General features: G+C 39.8%; 1 protein-coding gene across 2 annotated transcripts in view; it reads left to right on the plus strand.

Moving 5' to 3' along the window:
- The window catches only part of FARP1 (FERM, ARH/RhoGEF and pleckstrin domain protein 1), a 396739-nt gene that overhangs the window by 302257 nt on the left and 78080 nt on the right, over nt 1-16402 (plus strand). The window contains exons 9-13 of one of the 2 annotated variants that reach the window (XM_030567707.1): nt 1988-2083; nt 3250-3413; nt 6908-6976; nt 8149-8224; nt 9636-9876. In XM_030567707.1, the coding sequence (XP_030423567.1) occupies nt 1988-2083; nt 3250-3413; nt 6908-6976; nt 8149-8224; nt 9636-9876 (646 nt within the window). The remainder of the gene's footprint in view (nt 1-1987; nt 2084-3249; nt 3414-6907; nt 6977-8148; nt 8225-9635; nt 9877-16402) is intronic. The other variant, XM_030567716.1, reaches the window with a different exon arrangement.

Below are 16402 nucleotides of genomic sequence, written 5' to 3' on the forward strand. Positions count from 1 at the left end.
CTTGCTTACAAAAATCAGACATAAAAGTACAGAAGTATCACAGCCCACTCTTACTGTAAAATTGCTTACTTTCTCATTTTTACCATATAATTATAAATCAATTGAAATATAAATATTGTACTTGCATGTCAGGGTATAGTATATAAAACAGTGTAAACAAGACGTCTGTATGAAATTTTAGTTTGTACTGACTTCACTAGTGCTTTTTACGTAGCCTGTAAAACTAGGCAAATATCTAGATGAGTTGATGTGCCCCCGGAAGACCTCTGTGTACCCCCGGGGTACGCATACTCCTGGTTGAGAACCAGTGCCTAAGAACATGGAAAGCTGCTAAAAAAAGAACATAGACTAAGTAGTTACATGTGTGAGGAGCCAAGCCCACTATATGCAAATTTTCCTTAGCCTTGTTTTAAAGTGTCAGAACCATTACAAATTAAGGCCCTAATCTTTCTGCTAGGTGTCTGTGGGAGGATCCCTTCACCCCAGCAAAATTTCACTCACTTCACAGGGTCTCTGCGGGTGTAGGGGTCCATCTAAGCCAATCCAGTTAAAAGTTCTGGGGGCATGGGCCTGATCTTGGAAAGACATTGAGCACAACTCCCATTGACTTTAGCACTTACTAATGATCTTGTGTATGACCTCAGTGGGACTCCTCATGATAGGAAGCACTCCACTCAATATTGAGCATTTGCAGGATCAATCCCTAAGGCTCTGAATCATGCAAAAGAATCTTTCTGTGCAGACTCTTACCCATTGCAGTAAACCCAGACCCGCTGTAGTTCATTAGACTCCTTGGCACAAGAGTTCATGCAGGTAAGTTCCCTTTGCAGGACTGGCCCTAAATTTCGCCTTTATTGATGTTGTAGGTGAGCAAAATAAACTATAATGACTTTAAAATAAAAAAGGAAAATAAAGGTTAATTCGCAAATCACATAAATGCTGACTGCAAATGTTTATTTTTACTAAAAAACCATTTAGAACCCATCTGCTGTTGAATTTCCTGGCAGAGATGATTATGCCATTAATGTAACTTTCTTAGACAGCAGGCTGATTTAACAATCATCACCACAGTGTCAGTGCTTGTATATTTGTCTGATGTGGAAGCTACAAAGCAACATAGTTCTATACATTTAGGAATCTAGTAGAAGCTGCTTTTATAGCTATAAGAAAGTCCTAAGCAGGTTTATAAGGATATTAATAATGTATTTTTATTACTAAGCTGAAATAGTTAATACTTCCTCTAATTTTAGCATACATTGTTTTCTAATTATTGTTCTGCTCAAATGGTACAATCTGACTGTGAACATATACAAAGCCTTTCGTAGCATGACTCATAGCTCCTGACATATGGCTCCTGAGCACTGTTACAAGGCATTTTTTGGCTCATCAGATAAACACTGTCAAGTAATTTATATATTTTCCTTTTACTTCTATGACTATATGTTAAAGATTAATACTGCTACTGCTTACTTTGGCCTTTTTTATTTCCCCAGAAAGAGGAAATACTTAAAGGGATGCTGATTTTACTGATCAAATAAAAATAGAGTTTGGAAGTTTCTGTAGTGTGAGGAATGGAGTAGTTTTTAAAATTCTCTGACAACTCATACAGTAAAAAATTTAATAAGATTGTACTGTAACATCATCTGGGCAGACTGGGTCGACCTGGGGACACTGATCCTCATGGGGTATATAGGTACTACTGCAATATACGGCACCCAATCCTGTAATCATTTACGCATGTTCTTGACTTTAAGTACTTGGATTCAGTGGAATTACTCATGTTCTTAAATTGGGAATGTGTGTTAGTGTTTGTAGGATTGGAGCCTAAACTATTAGTAATAGCACCATTACAAGCAAATACATTTTAAACAGTGATTGTGCAAAAGTACTTTTGATAGCTGTCAAATTTGCCCTACAGATACATGCTTGGAATACTTAAACTCTTCCTTTAATCTGTAACATGACTTCACTTGGTTTTCATCTTTAGGGTCACACCAAGATTAATGCCTTCAACTGGGCTAAGGTTCGAAAGCTGAGCTTCAAGAGGAAGCGTTTTCTTATCAAGCTACGGCCTGATGTGAATGTAAGTCCTTGATATTCTTCAAAGAAATGTGAGGAGAGGTTCTCTGGTAAATTCCTAGAGGCAGATAAAATAGATGTTTGAGTTGCCTGGCTTGTGATCAATGGGATTTTTTTTAATTGGTCATTTACACTTATTTCTGGAGCTAGTGCTTTGATAACATTTTCTCTCATGTCTCTCTTAAAATTGACATCCACGTTGGGCAGACTCAGCAGAGAAGCTAAGAACTGAATGTCCATGAAAGATATTAAGTATTTCCATGGCTGTGGCTCCATGTACTAAAATATTTGTCTCAATGCCGTGCTGAGTAGGTGAGGCTTCCTGTTAAAGCTGGTGAACTCGGTGTAGTGCACACACTTAATTATTAACCTCAGATTGATGAGTTAGTGATATTTAACTATGGGAATATGCATCTCTGCTGTGGTGTGCAGTTGTGATCTTCAGTTTCCTAAGATGAAGTGCTTTTGCTGTGGCACTGGGAATGGTAAGCAGACCCCCATTCCCAAGCTATATTTCTGACTGATGGTACTCTTAGTTCTGAGATATATCCTGTCGCTTGTATTGTAATAATGCACAATACAAATGTTCTGAGGCTGGTATCAAATCAAATGAAAAGATATAAAGCAGGAGTAGGGAAGCAGAAATGAGTAAATGCTTCTCGGGAAAGGAAAAGGACGTGTTAAACTAGTTGAAGGGCTACACACAAGACATTCCTTTTAAAATGACAGTTCAGAAAAGTTACTGCAGTTTATATTTGTATGTCTTACTCAAGCACTGTGCTTCAAAGAAATATGGATGCTGCTGCCATTCAGTAAAATCCATTTGTTCTGTCCTGGCTGGATGGTAAAGTGTCAGTGGCTGGAGATATAAACTAGAATGAGGAGAAAACATGAGTTATTCTGATTTAGTATATTCTTAAAATAATTTGAGGAGCTTTATAATAGGTCTGTTACATGAGACAATGGGAAAAATTCTGGGGAACTGATATTTGTTAGTCCTGCTAAGAGTATGTAGGAGGTTCTTGGGATGAATAGGAGGGCTCCTTGGGCCAGGAGACCAGTGAGTCAGGAGAGAGAATTTGTAGCATAGCATCAGTGTATCAATGTATATGTCCAGTGCATTGCTCTCTCATTTGCTCACTCTGTCAACAATGCTATTACATCTTTTAGAATTCATTCCAGGACACCCTGGAATTCCTGATGGCCAGTCGGGATTTTTGCAAGTCTTTCTGGAAGATTTGTGTAGAACACCATGCTTTTTTCAGACTCTTTGAGGAGCCCAAACCAAAGCCTAAACCTGTTCTTTTTACTAGAGGTTCATCATTTAGGTTCAGGTAAGACCTATTTTCTCCTTTCTGTCTCCTGCTGTTGTTCCTCTCCCCCATTGAAATCAAGTTGTCTTTCTTTTAATCCTAGATCTTTAATGTTTTTGTCTTTGGTGTTGCAAACTGCTGCTTTATGATTGCTAACCCACCTGTTCAACCAGAGTAATGTATGGGAAGCTGTGGAATAAAAGCTTAAATTCCCCTTACAGTAGCTGATGAAAAGTTGCTACTAAAGGGCTAAATTCCCTGTAAGCTGCGCAGCCATGTGGCAGCCTATTTAGCACTGCACAGGAGCTCAGGGAGCCCACCCTGCTGCGGCTGGGGGAGGGGCACACCATAGGTGCCGACTGTTTCCCTCTAGCCAGGGAATGCTGGACCTGTCCCAGGCTCCGTCCCCACTCCACCCCTTCCCCTAAGTTCCCACCTCTTCCTGCCCCTGTCCTGCCTCTTCCCCACTACTCCCCTTCCCTCCCCCCAAGAGCTTCCTACATGCCACAAAATAGCAGTTCACTGTGGGAGGGAGGGGGAAGAGTAGGTCAGAGGGGCCGCTGGCAAGTGAGAAGCACTGGGGTTGGGGGAAGCTTGGCTGCCAGCACCTGTTAAATTTTCTCTGTGGGTGCTCCAGCCCTGGAGCACCCACAGAGTCAGCACCTATGGGGGTGCCCCTTCCCCCACCCCAACTGATCCCCTGACCTGCTGCAGCTGCGAGAAGGGTGACCCGAATCCAGCCCAGACCTTCCAGGGCTGGGGCACCCTTCCCCACCCCTGGCCCCAACTCAGCCCTGGCCCAGACCTGGAACAGCGCCTATTCCGTGACCCCAGCCCCAGAGTTGCCACGGGTGGGGAGAAGCTCCTCTTCCCCCCAGCCCAGGTGCTGCTGTGTGGAGAGAGAGCTAGGGGGAGTCCTCTCTCTCCCCACCGTAGCCCCAGAGCACCCTTCTTCATCCCTCATCTCTGGCCCCACCTCAGAGCCTGCACCCCCAGCCAGATCCCTCACCCCCCCACATTCCCCAGTCCTCTGTCCCAGCCCTGAACCTCTCATCCTCGGCCCCACCCCAGAGCCTGCACCCCCAGCTGTAGCCCTCACACCCCTGTATGCCAACCCTCTGCCCCAGCAGTGAGCCCCCTCCCACACTGCAAACCCCTCAGCCCCATCCCACCACATTAATTTTGTTATGGGCACCAATACAAAGGTAATGTGTCACAAATCGCCTCCGTATTGGTGCACATAATTAAATTCATTCTGCACATTTGTGGGAAAAATTCGAGCAGGGGTTCTGAAACGGGACCAGGACCTCTCAGGGGGTTGCAAGGTTATTACGTGGGGGGTTGCGAGATGTCACCCTCCACCTCATACCCTGCTTTGCCTCCGGCATTTATAATGGTGTTACATTAAAAAAAAGTTCTTAATATATTTATTGGGGGGGTTGCACTCAGAGGCTTTCTACATGAAAGGGGTCACAAGTACAAAAGTTTGAGAACCACTGAATTAGAGGGAACGCTGCTAAAGGGTATGATGAAAAGAAGCCAGTAGTCTCCATTGCACTTGTTCCACACCAACCCAACCCCCACAATCCATCCATGTACCATCAGGCCCACTAGTCCCACTCCTGTGATTTGTCAACAGATCCCTTCATGCTCCCAGGGAGAGAGTTCTGCTCTGCAAATCACAAAAGGAGTAGATTTTCCTTGCCTGGCCTCCCTATAGTCTGACAAATGCATCCCTGTGCTGTTTAAATGCACTGTTTTTGGACCCTTCATGCCTATAAGGGGGCTAACAGAGACAGGAATTCACCCTCAAGCCAGGTCTACATGTAAAACTTTGCTGGTGTAGAAATTTTTTTAAAATAATTTTTATACCAGCAAAAGCCTTCGCATAAGTGTAGCTGTACCAACATAATAGTCCTTTTGCCAGTATAGCTTATTTCATTCAGGGAATTGGTATAAGCTATACTGGCAAAAACTCTTTTTTGTGGGTATAAGCTGCATCTACACTAGGAGGGTTTGCTAGTATAGTTATATATCTGTATCGCTGTACTGGCAAACCTTTTTTAGTGCACACGAGGCGTTGGTGTGCAAAAATGCTGTGTCACTGCTGCTTATGCAAAATGCTGGATGGACTCTGCAGCATCTCCCATGTAATATCGTTTGACTCCTATCGGGCCTGATTTTCCACTAACTGCATCTTGTTAGGTCATTTACACCTGGGCAAAGTGAATTCAAAATGCTACCAAATCAGAGACACCAGTTGACTCAGAGAGGGATGTAGTCATGTTGATATGTCCTCCCCTGCCTCTTCCAACTTTCTTTTCTGGGTCTGAAAAATAAAGTAGGTGACATGGAAGGACCTGGAGGTCTTCGTGGGAGAGACAGAAACTGCAGTCTAAATTGTTTTATTTAATTATTGCAGAGTAAATGAAAAAAATGTAGACATTCTTAACATACTTGATTAAACATGCACATAGTTTGGAGTGGAGCCGTATGCTGTTTTCATGTCTCTCACTGTGATCTCTGCTGAGTTCATTCTAGGAGAAGTATTGATCTTAATTGTTACAATTGGCTTTGCTATAGTTTGTCCAATTGACAGGTCTTAACAGATATGGAGATTTTTTGTTCCTCCTTGGACATCGTCCAAGGTGTAGGATATGCATTTCTTACAGTGCAAATTCTATTGCTTTCTTTTTCTGCTGGTATTCATGACCATACACCATATAAATGATTGCCATTGGCTCCTTTTTCATGGACTATAAGAGCAAGGTTTGAAATCCATCTAAGGCTGAATCTGCAGAAAATGTTTGTACCTATAGTTAAATGTCTTTAAGATCAACAATTTAATCCTGAAATGTATTTCCGCTATTCTCCATTCAGTACCAGTGTTTATTAACACCAGTTAATAAAGGTAAGACTGAAATTTAACTTGCAGAAATGGTTCAGACACATATTTTCATAAGAGGAGAGTTGAAATCTCTCTTTCTTGCCTTTATCTTTGGTGACTTCCCAGTAACATAATTCAGCATAAAGGGGGCACAGTTGGATTTAGGCAGTGGTAAAATGGTCTGTATTTTATCTGTCTACAAGTATTTTCCTTGCAAAAACTGCAAGTGACATTTTATCCATGGATGTTCAGTGAGATCCATTGCATTCTTATTGTGAAATGTGAGTTAATGCTTGTAGTAAAAATAGTTGTGTATGTGGTTTACTATGAGTTCATAGGATACAGTATCTAAAACTGCACACTGGCATGCCTGGCTTCTTAGGTGCACTCCCAAGGTTGGTAGGCGGGTGATGGATGCGAATATGGACTGCATGAAGCGGCTTATCACTGACTATATGATTCGATCAAACTCCCTGCAAATCAATGTGCATTTATGATACAAAAGATGGTACATCACTTTATGCCATAGAAATGAAAAGTTACTTAGTAAATCTGCTTTCATTATTTGTATTAAACGTTAACAAATGTAATACCGTAGATTGGCAGCTTAAGTGTGGTTTTGTTACAGTGGCCGGACTCAGAAGCAGGTTCTTGACTACGTTAAAGAAGGAGGACACAAGAAAGTGCAGTTTGAAAGGTGAGAGAGATATTACTGAGTTGGTCTTATTTTTTTAATGCTCTTGAATTTGGGACCATTATTTCTTACCAGTTAATTATACTGCTGGGCCCTGACTCTGGCCTATGCAAAGTCCCCTTTATGTTGCTTCTGCAAGCTGTCACTGGCATAATGGCCCCTAGGGATCGGTTACCATCAGGCATAAGTTAGAACAGGGATCGGCAACCTTTCTGAAGTGCTATGCTGAGTCTTCATTTATTCACTCTGATTTAAGGTTTTGCGTGCCAGTAATACATTTTAACGTTTTTAGAAGGTCTCTTTCTAGAAGTCTATAATATATAACTAAACTATTGTTGTATGTAAAGTAAATAAGGTTTTTAAAATGTTTAAGCTTCATTTAAAATTAAATTAAAATGCAGAGCCCCCTGGACCGGTGGCCTGGACCCGGACAGTGTGAGTGCCACTGAAAATCAGCTTGCATGCCGCCTTCAGCACTTGTGCCATAGGTTGACTACCCCTGAGTTAGAGCAACCCTGAGGTTTCTCTAAATTTAAACTAGGGGCCCAAACCAGTCTCCAGCCAACCCTGTGAAACTTGATCAAATTACTACAGTTGCTATGAGCTTGTAACTCAATTAATAGGCTGGATACTTTTCAGCATTGAATATCCCACTGGCAGATAACTTCCCCTCAGACTCATTGAATATCAGGCCCTTTAGTGTGGGATGTGATTAATCTACATAAATAGAAAAGGATTTGATTTTTTTAATAACGTACTCCCGAAGATTAGGGGGATAAGTAACATTAATTGGCACAACTAACCAGTGGTTGTTAATTGAAAGCTGTCAGGGGAAGGCTTCTAACTTGGTAGTGCCAATTCTCTTTGAATTATTCTGAGTCGTGGTGAGTGTAAAGTCACTGCTGAAATGTACAATGAACCTGGCAACAGTTTGTGTTATGACTCATGTTCTAGTGATGGAAGATTTCTGCTTCAGTGCTCTACATTCTCTTTTATGGTGTTTATATAAAACATTCTCCATTTAAATTTTACAAGAAGAGAGAATGAGAATCCATTTCAAGACAAACATTTATAAAGCTGCCATTTGGTGCTTTTGTTTCTTAAGGAAGTGACTGCTGCTGATTATTTATGAAAAAATTTGTATGGCTTTAACTTCTTAATGTGATTTCTCTCAGGAAACACAGCAAGATTCGTTCCATCAGGAGTCTGACTACACAACCTTCAGAACAGCATTCAGAGGTGCCAAAACAAGTCAGTAATGTTGATGAAACCCAATATGATTTGCTTTAAGCATTTCCATTTGAATCCCTAATTAGAGGAGTATAATTTAAAACTACATGGGCATTCTTTTTCTTATATCTAACCTATTTTAAAGATTCAGATACAGTGATTCCAAATCACTGGTAGGTCTATCTATTCTAATACTTCAGGATTTTGTAACTCAGGATCTGTAATTCCCACTCGCTATCATGGCTGGTCCATTGTGTGCATTTACTGCCCATTTGCCATTCAGTTCTGGGCACATTAACCTACAATACAGTGAGACTAAAGGTCTACAGAGCATGGGTTTGGAGCAGCCTTATTCCTACAGTGAGTTAAAATGCACAGAAAGGATGGGAAGGCGCAAGTAGTAGGGACTACCTGGCACAGTTGAGCTCTCAGCCTGGTGAACTGATACAGTTGCCAAAAAAGTGATGAACCCTTGTCAGGTTCCAAGATTTCTGCTCGTGGTTGCCCTGAGTGAAGGAATGAGTTTTTTCCAAAGGTCATTGATAGTGGAATGTCATTTGTCCTTGACAAGAAATTCTGTTGTGTTGCCCTGAGAGGAATTTCAGTTAAGAATTCTTACGTTATTATCTTCGGTAGATCACAAGCATTAGTTCTGTTTCTATTAACAGTAAATGGCTACTGTTCAAAGCAGAAGTGGCAGGTGCAAACTGCCTGGTTAATATATTTAAAGTGGCCCGCAAACTTCTACCTGCACAACCTTTGGCTTCCCTTAGCAATTTGTGTTGGTTACCTATAGAATCATACCATCGTTGCAGGCTGTTCTAGGGAACTCAGGGAAGGTACAATTTGTAGTCCATTCAAAAGATAGCTTAATATTTGAACACCAGATTAGATGGAGCAAAGCACTGGATGTGTACTGGCACGGGAGTGTGGAATGAAGACAGTCCTTTGACTAGTGGTAGGGACTCTCCACCAGGTGAATGTGGGGTTGCCCATGAACCTACTCTGGGAATTTTGTTCTTGTGTGCAATTGGGCTGCACTGAATTTACCATTTTTTATATTCATCTCCTTTGCCAATCTGCCTTCTTTTAAGTAGTGCAGGTATGTTGGTGTTTGTACAATGCTAGTTATTGCCCATATGTGTTGTATCATCATAAATTGAAACTACTAATAGAACTTTTTGCACATTTATTTCCTTTTTTGCCAACGCTTAGCTCATATTCTTTCCTAGTCCATCATCTACTCTTCATGCTTGGAGGCTTCCATAATTTTTAAAGTTTGAGTTACTTGCTCTGTTGTCAGGAGAGTCCTACATGGGATCTGTAAGTTACCGGACATGACTCTGGTGCTATTACTGTGAGCAGACACTGAGATTTTTCCTTCTTAATGATCTCCCCACTTGTTTTTTCTCTTCTGTCTTTCTCTTTCCAGAGCTGTAGCTTTACATTTGGAGATGATGCGGATTCCCCAGTGGTGCAGAGCTGCCGGCAAGGGAAGGAACTGAAAGCTTCAACGGAAGATGTTGGACAGCGCCGGAGCCCTTCCCTGAAGAAGAGCCCTAAGGAAGGTGGAAAGGTGGATGGAGCGGTGATGGTGATGATGGAGGAAGAAGAGGAGGTCGTTAAGGATAGGACACAGCAGAATAGATCTCAGTCACAACAACCAAGCACAGGTCCAGCATCCAGGGCTGCTCGTGGCAGCAGCACCTCAATTCCTTTTATTGACTGCAGTGATGTAGATAGCGAGTATGACCTTCTCAGAGGACAAGTAACCTGGTCACATTCCCAAACAAATGACAATTATGAGGGTGATTTGACCAGTGGTGCCTATATTCTCGGTAGAGATGAAAATCGTAAAAGAACTAGATATAGGGATTCCTCAGGCTCTATAAAGACTTCCCAACATGACACTGAAGAGTCTATTGATGATAATCCAGCTAATATGTCTTTCTATGTTGGTGGGAGTCTCAGAATGCCAAGGCACAGCTCACTGGTTGATGAACTGTTTAGAGGCCCTGACAGCCGTAGTCCATTGGCCACTCCACTGCCACCCAGTAGCAAAGGGTCAAGTCCTAACATGAGTTTGAATAGAACTGGCTCTCAGGGCTACATCTCAGAAAATGGCTATGAGTGCAGGGCTAGGAGCGATGAGGAAGATATTCATGCCTGTAGCTGCCCTGGGTATGGCAAATGTTCTCCAGGTTTGCAAAGGCCTCGTTTGCAAAAAATTCAAAATGCCCGAAACAAGTCAGAAACCGACCCATTTATCCTGAGCCAAGTGTCCTCAACGCCAGGTCAGGAATACAGATCAGAGAGACATTGTAAAGAGGGGCTTGTTAAAACGGTTCCTTTAGAAGGCAAAATGATGGCAAATGGGGTGTCAGGTACTGGACAGTCAAAGCAGAGTCCAGTCATGCAGTCTTTATATGCCAGTGGCATGATGGATCACATGGCCGCCATCCAAATGATGGAAGGCTCCACCAGCAGTGGAACAGAGTCTAGTGATTCAGACTCAGAAATCATTAACCCATTTACTCACCCTCTTGTGTTTGGAAATCCCATAGTGCTGAGCTCCTCTCCTATACCTAGGAATAAGTACTCCTTTGGCAGCCTTCAGCTAGATGAAGAGGTAGAGGAAGATGTGTCTATTGGTCTTGGTGATGAAGACAGTGTGCATGTCTTTAGCTGCTAGGAACCTGAGCCTGAGTTCCAGTTATAGACTGAGACCATTTATACGGTGGTTACTTGTGAGAGTGATTTGGTCTTCTGGGGGCTGATGGCAAATATTTGTACAAATACACTAAGCATGCTGTTTAGAAGGAGGGAGGAGATGCAGGAGGTATAGTAAATAAGAATAGGTTGCAACTGAAGCCTAACAACATTGCATCTTCTCTAAAGGATTGAAGGAGAAGAGCCATTATTAATATGGTTATCATTGTGGTATGTTATAATTAGATAGAAAATATACACTTGACTGTTCTTTATATTAAATCACATGTAGGTAGGTATGATAGTTTCTGTGACAATTGACTGTTCATTTTGGAAAAACATAAATGAAATCACAGTAGGCGCCTTGTGTTCTTTTATTTGAGTCAAATGATTTTTTTTTCTCCCACGTAAGGAGAGCTCTCTTCAGTGCCTCGTAGAGTTAGTGGTGACGTTTAATTTATAGTCAAATGCAGGAAACTTGATATTCAAAATCAAGTCTTAATGAAATCTTGAACAAGGTTAATTAATCCTTTTTATAGCAAGAATTACTTTGTTTTGCTGATCTTCTAACACATTTGAATTGCTGAGTTAGGGGTACAAATTATCCATGTACAGGAATTGTTGCAGCTTTGGTTTTTTATTTAGTGGGTTATACAATTTTTCATATCTGGAGACATAGACTCTAGAATTCCTTCTCCTCCTCCTGAAAGATGGAGAAAGAGACTAAAGAGGTGATTTAAGTGAAGAATCTTAGGTGAAAGTGGTGCTGATTAAGAGTAGCACAGATTGCCTTTTCTGAAAGACAGCAGCCACGTCCTTCACTATGTGTTACAAAGTGTGTTTGCATTTTTCCTTCCCTTTATTTTATCAGCATCATGATACACAGCAATATCGAAGTTTTTTTCTACGAGCAGGAAACAAACATTCATCTGAGCAGGATCTAGTTATTTTGTGCTAGCTTAATTATTTGTAGTATCACCAATGTATGGTAACGCCTCTTACCAAATGTTTATTGTGTGTTAGGGATCAAGAAATTTTATCTTCATGAAGCTAGCCCCCCACCGGACTGACTGCCTTCAAATGTGTTGTACTGTACATAGAATAGCAGCATTTGTTATGTGCACAGAAAGAGAGGATAAATCTGTGAAAACTTTCATTTCACAGATTTAAAATATTTTAGATCATTTTAGATATTATCCAAAACCAATATATCAGTAGCTCATAGATATCTAAGAAAATTTTGAGAAGACATGTACTATACAGCAGATACCCTAAGATCATTACTCTCATGAGACAGGATGTGCTCTTTACCCTACCAATAGCCTTACTTTTATCATTAAATGTTCTTGGTGGTAGTGGGAAGGGGGAATAAATAAATTTAGTTTGGCAGAACTGAATTATGAACAGAAGTTTCAGCTGAACTGTGAGAGTCACAAACGTTTATGTACCCACGTGAATAGTGATGAGACAAGATTTTTTAATCTTGGCAGTTAATTTCAGAATCGTTTTAGTTAATTTTTATAAAACAAGGAAAATAGGAAAACATTTTATAATTTTTCTAATGCCTTGATCAAAACACATTTTAACAAGTGTTTAATATGAGTGAAGGATATTTTAATATCAATTTACAATAGTTTAGAAATGTATTTCACCTTTTATTTCAGTAGACTGTAGCCTTGTAAATAAGGAGTTTTTTAATTTTTCCAGATTCCTTAGTTTATTGGTTCCTCTTTTAGTAATAGATACCTTGGCTTTAGACATAAATGAAGTTGAAGCATTTCTTTAGACAGTGATGTTATAATGGCAGGTGGCATGGAGTGATGATTCCTGTGGCTGTGTGGTTAAATATTTGAATCTAGAAACTGCAGACTGATTATACTGAGGGAAAAGCTTGCTTATATATCATCCTTAAAGTTGTCTCTATTTTGGACTTAGAATAGATGTAAATTGACTGCCTTCAACTTTTGTGTATTTAAAATGTAATGTAGGTAAATGAAGTCCTTTGTAGAAAATTATCAGTGTGGATATGTGTATATGAATCTTTTGTTGGCATTTGTACTGTTTTCTACTATACGGTAGAGTAATAGTAAATTGGACATGCATTAGTTGCTTTGATAGCCATATGTCTCAAGATCAAGTAATGAACTCCCAAAATGGAGTTGCAATCAGTTTCCGTATTTATAAAAAGTTACTAGATTTCATGTTGTTTGGAGATAAGCGAAAATCAGATCTTACAGGTAATGTTGACTACACATATGCTATTTTCTGTCCTCAAACTACTACTACTTTAATGGCCACTTTTACTATCTTCACATTTCTACAAAGAAAATAGATATGTTATTTTACATCATTGTTGTGAAAGTAGTCCTAGTAGCCTGGAAATATTGACAGCTTAAGAGATAGATCATTAACTAATGAAATATATCTGCATTTTTTCTTCACCTTTTCCTTTTAATATTGTTCCAAACAACATGGAGTACAAAAATTCTCTTCAATGGTTTCCTTTTATCTGACAGTACTATGTATTTAGTCTTTTGAAAATGTACACTAAGAATTACTTCAGTTTGCAGAAATAGCTTTAATTAATTCCATAGGCAATCGTTTAATTTAAAATGAATCACTCTGTGGTAGTCATCTATATGCCACTGAAATGCAGTTTAATAACATTAGACAAGCATTTAATTAAAAACTGTGTTTGAGCCAAATTTTTCCCTCAAACACACGACTTATTTCTGGGGATTTGCCAGGAATTAAACAGAACTGTCCAAGTGAATATTATCATATAAAACCAGGTCCATCAAAATTAGCTGTTGATGTTTCTGTGGGTCTAATGCAAAGGGACCCTAGGAGAAAAGAATAGTAGATTGGGAGAGGGAAAGAGGCTGAAGATTGCAAGTAAACTGGTATAAACTCTTGTTCTTCTCCCAAGATGAAAAAGTTAAGAAACAAAATGGTCAGTATCAACCATGTGAGATATTGATTAATCTGCAAGTCAGCTATGGGCTCTGTAAGTATACCTCTGGCCTAATGCCATTTAACGTGTTGTTTGTATTCACAGTAAATGGTTTAATACTTCACACCTTTTTCAGTGGGTTCTGGGATGTCACCTATCTAAATTACTCATGATACCATAATAATTACAGTTCACAGTTCTATACCTTTCATCTTTATTCACAATAATTAATTAAGCCTCAGGGCACCCCCATGAATATTAGATGGGGAAACTGAAGCACAGAGAAACTATAGTGATTTACCCAGTGAGTCATTGTGAACAGAGGGACTCAGAGACAGTGTCAGAGTTGGAATAGGAATGGAGTTCTGTCTACTAGTCTGTGCTCTAAGGACTTGACTGTACATAGCTAACCACTAACTATTTATTTGGGAAAAGCTTTTCCCATTTCCCTTATATACTGGATACTGTTGGGATACTTTTTCCTTTGTTCTTTGGAAATCAGGATTTAGTAAAACTTAGTTTACCTGTAAGACATGGTGTCATTGAATAAGTCTGGGCTAATTTCATTGTAACAAATTGACATAGGAGCCCTGACTTTGCTTAGGATAACATTGAGCTTTGGATAACTGGAGGGACTGTGAGACTGTCTTCACTGGAGCTGGCAGTGCTATTTCCAGCTTGGGTACACATCCCCACGGTAGCTGTGATGGCACTTGGGCTGAAAACAGCAGTGTAGTTACGACGGTGCAGGCAGTGGGATGAACTAGGCAACCTGCATGAACACATAAGATACAGGGCAGCTAGTCCATCTCATCATCCCTGTAGTTGTGGTTACACTGCTATTTTTAGCAAACTAACTGGATCAGAGCTTGCACTGATATATTATCTCCTCAAGCTGAATTTGCACCTCCAGCGTAGACATATCCTATGAGCTGGATAGTCAGGCTGCACTGTATTTGATTTAAATGGGTCCATATTCTGGCACCTGACAAATACATTTTCCTCATAAACACAGAATGGCCCATTTTCTCAGGATGATCTCTTGAACTGAATAGTACAATCCAGTTTCATCCCCATATCAACAGATATGGCTATTTCTGCTGCAGCTCATCCATTTGTATTGTTCATAGCTGCCTAAAGCTTATTGTCACATTCAGCATTAGGATGTACATCAAATATAAAATTGCAAAGGAAATTCATCAAATCCTAATTGTATTCATACATATGAAAAATGTGAACATACAACTGACTTAAATATTCTGTTTGCCTGTGTTTTGTGCTTACTTTATGTGAGCTGGAATCAAGTGGAAAATTAACTCATGAGAACCATTATGAGAAGTAAAATTTCCATAACTCAGGAAATTCAGCCAAACTTATGAAGTTTCTAAAAGCTTAGAGATTATATGAAATTAGGTCAGTAAATTATGATAACAGTTTCTTTTGGAACATTGTCGCATTTGATAACATGTTGACTCCAGTTCCCACTAGGACAATGGTACCACACAAAATCAACACTGAATTACCAGGCTGCCAAAACAAAACATAACAGTTAGAAACAAACAAAAAGTGGAAAAGTGTATTTGTCAATTAGTTCACTAAATGTGACTCACGATTTGACATGACTACTCCAGGGCCATTTATCATGAACATTCATGTTTCTTTGCCCAGGTGTTTGGGGAGCAACTTTCCTTTGTGCAAACAATCATATTTGTGCTGGAGGAGCAATAGTATTCATGCTGCAGGTGCTTGTTTGGTCTCTGCATTTATACATGCGTTTAGTTGGGGGGAAAGTGACAAGAGAAAACTGAATGTATACTCTGCTAAACATCTGTAAAATCTGATTTCTGTCTCTTCCTCTCCCTCAATTTTAAATTTGGGGGTCCCAGTATATAGTCAAACGTAAGATATTTCTTGGGCAAAAGAGGATGGGAAAAAATATTTTCAACATTAACATTTTCTAGTCCTGTTGACTTCCAATTTGTGTCTCTGTAACTGTCTCCCTGAGAGATTCAACCATCCCAATGATTCTTCAGGCAGTTCTCTTGTGTATGAAGGATAGGACATAGACTCAGGGAACAGACTATAAAATGTGACTGAGGCAACCAGGATTCTGAATATCAGATATTCAGTGGAGAGCTCATTTACAATACACAGAAACTTATAGGCCCAAATCTGCTCAGATAAACTACTTGTTGAGCAGTTAAGAATAACCAATTATTGCAAATTGTGACCCTTTAAATGACAATTCTTCAACAGAAAAAAGATAAAATCTGATTAATAAATTGTTTTCAACAAGTAACAATAATACTAATAATACTTAGCTCTTTTATAGCCCTTTCTGTCAGTAGCAAGACCGACCAGCTATTTTAAAAGCCATGATTGAATAACTCTGGGGCATCATAATGATATCTAAAAATGATTTCACAACAAAGTAAATTTATTCTTAATGAAGAAAATCAGTTACTATTTCTATTGTTCCCTGGATTTTCTGCTCATATGTAGTAATCATAGTGGGTGACACTTACCCTTGTGTAGAG

Source organism: Gopherus evgoodei, chromosome 1 (assembly GCF_007399415.2).
Source record: "Gopherus evgoodei ecotype Sinaloan lineage chromosome 1, rGopEvg1_v1.p, whole genome shotgun sequence".
In the NCBI taxonomy this organism is placed as follows: domain Eukaryota; kingdom Metazoa; phylum Chordata; order Testudines; family Testudinidae; genus Gopherus; species Gopherus evgoodei.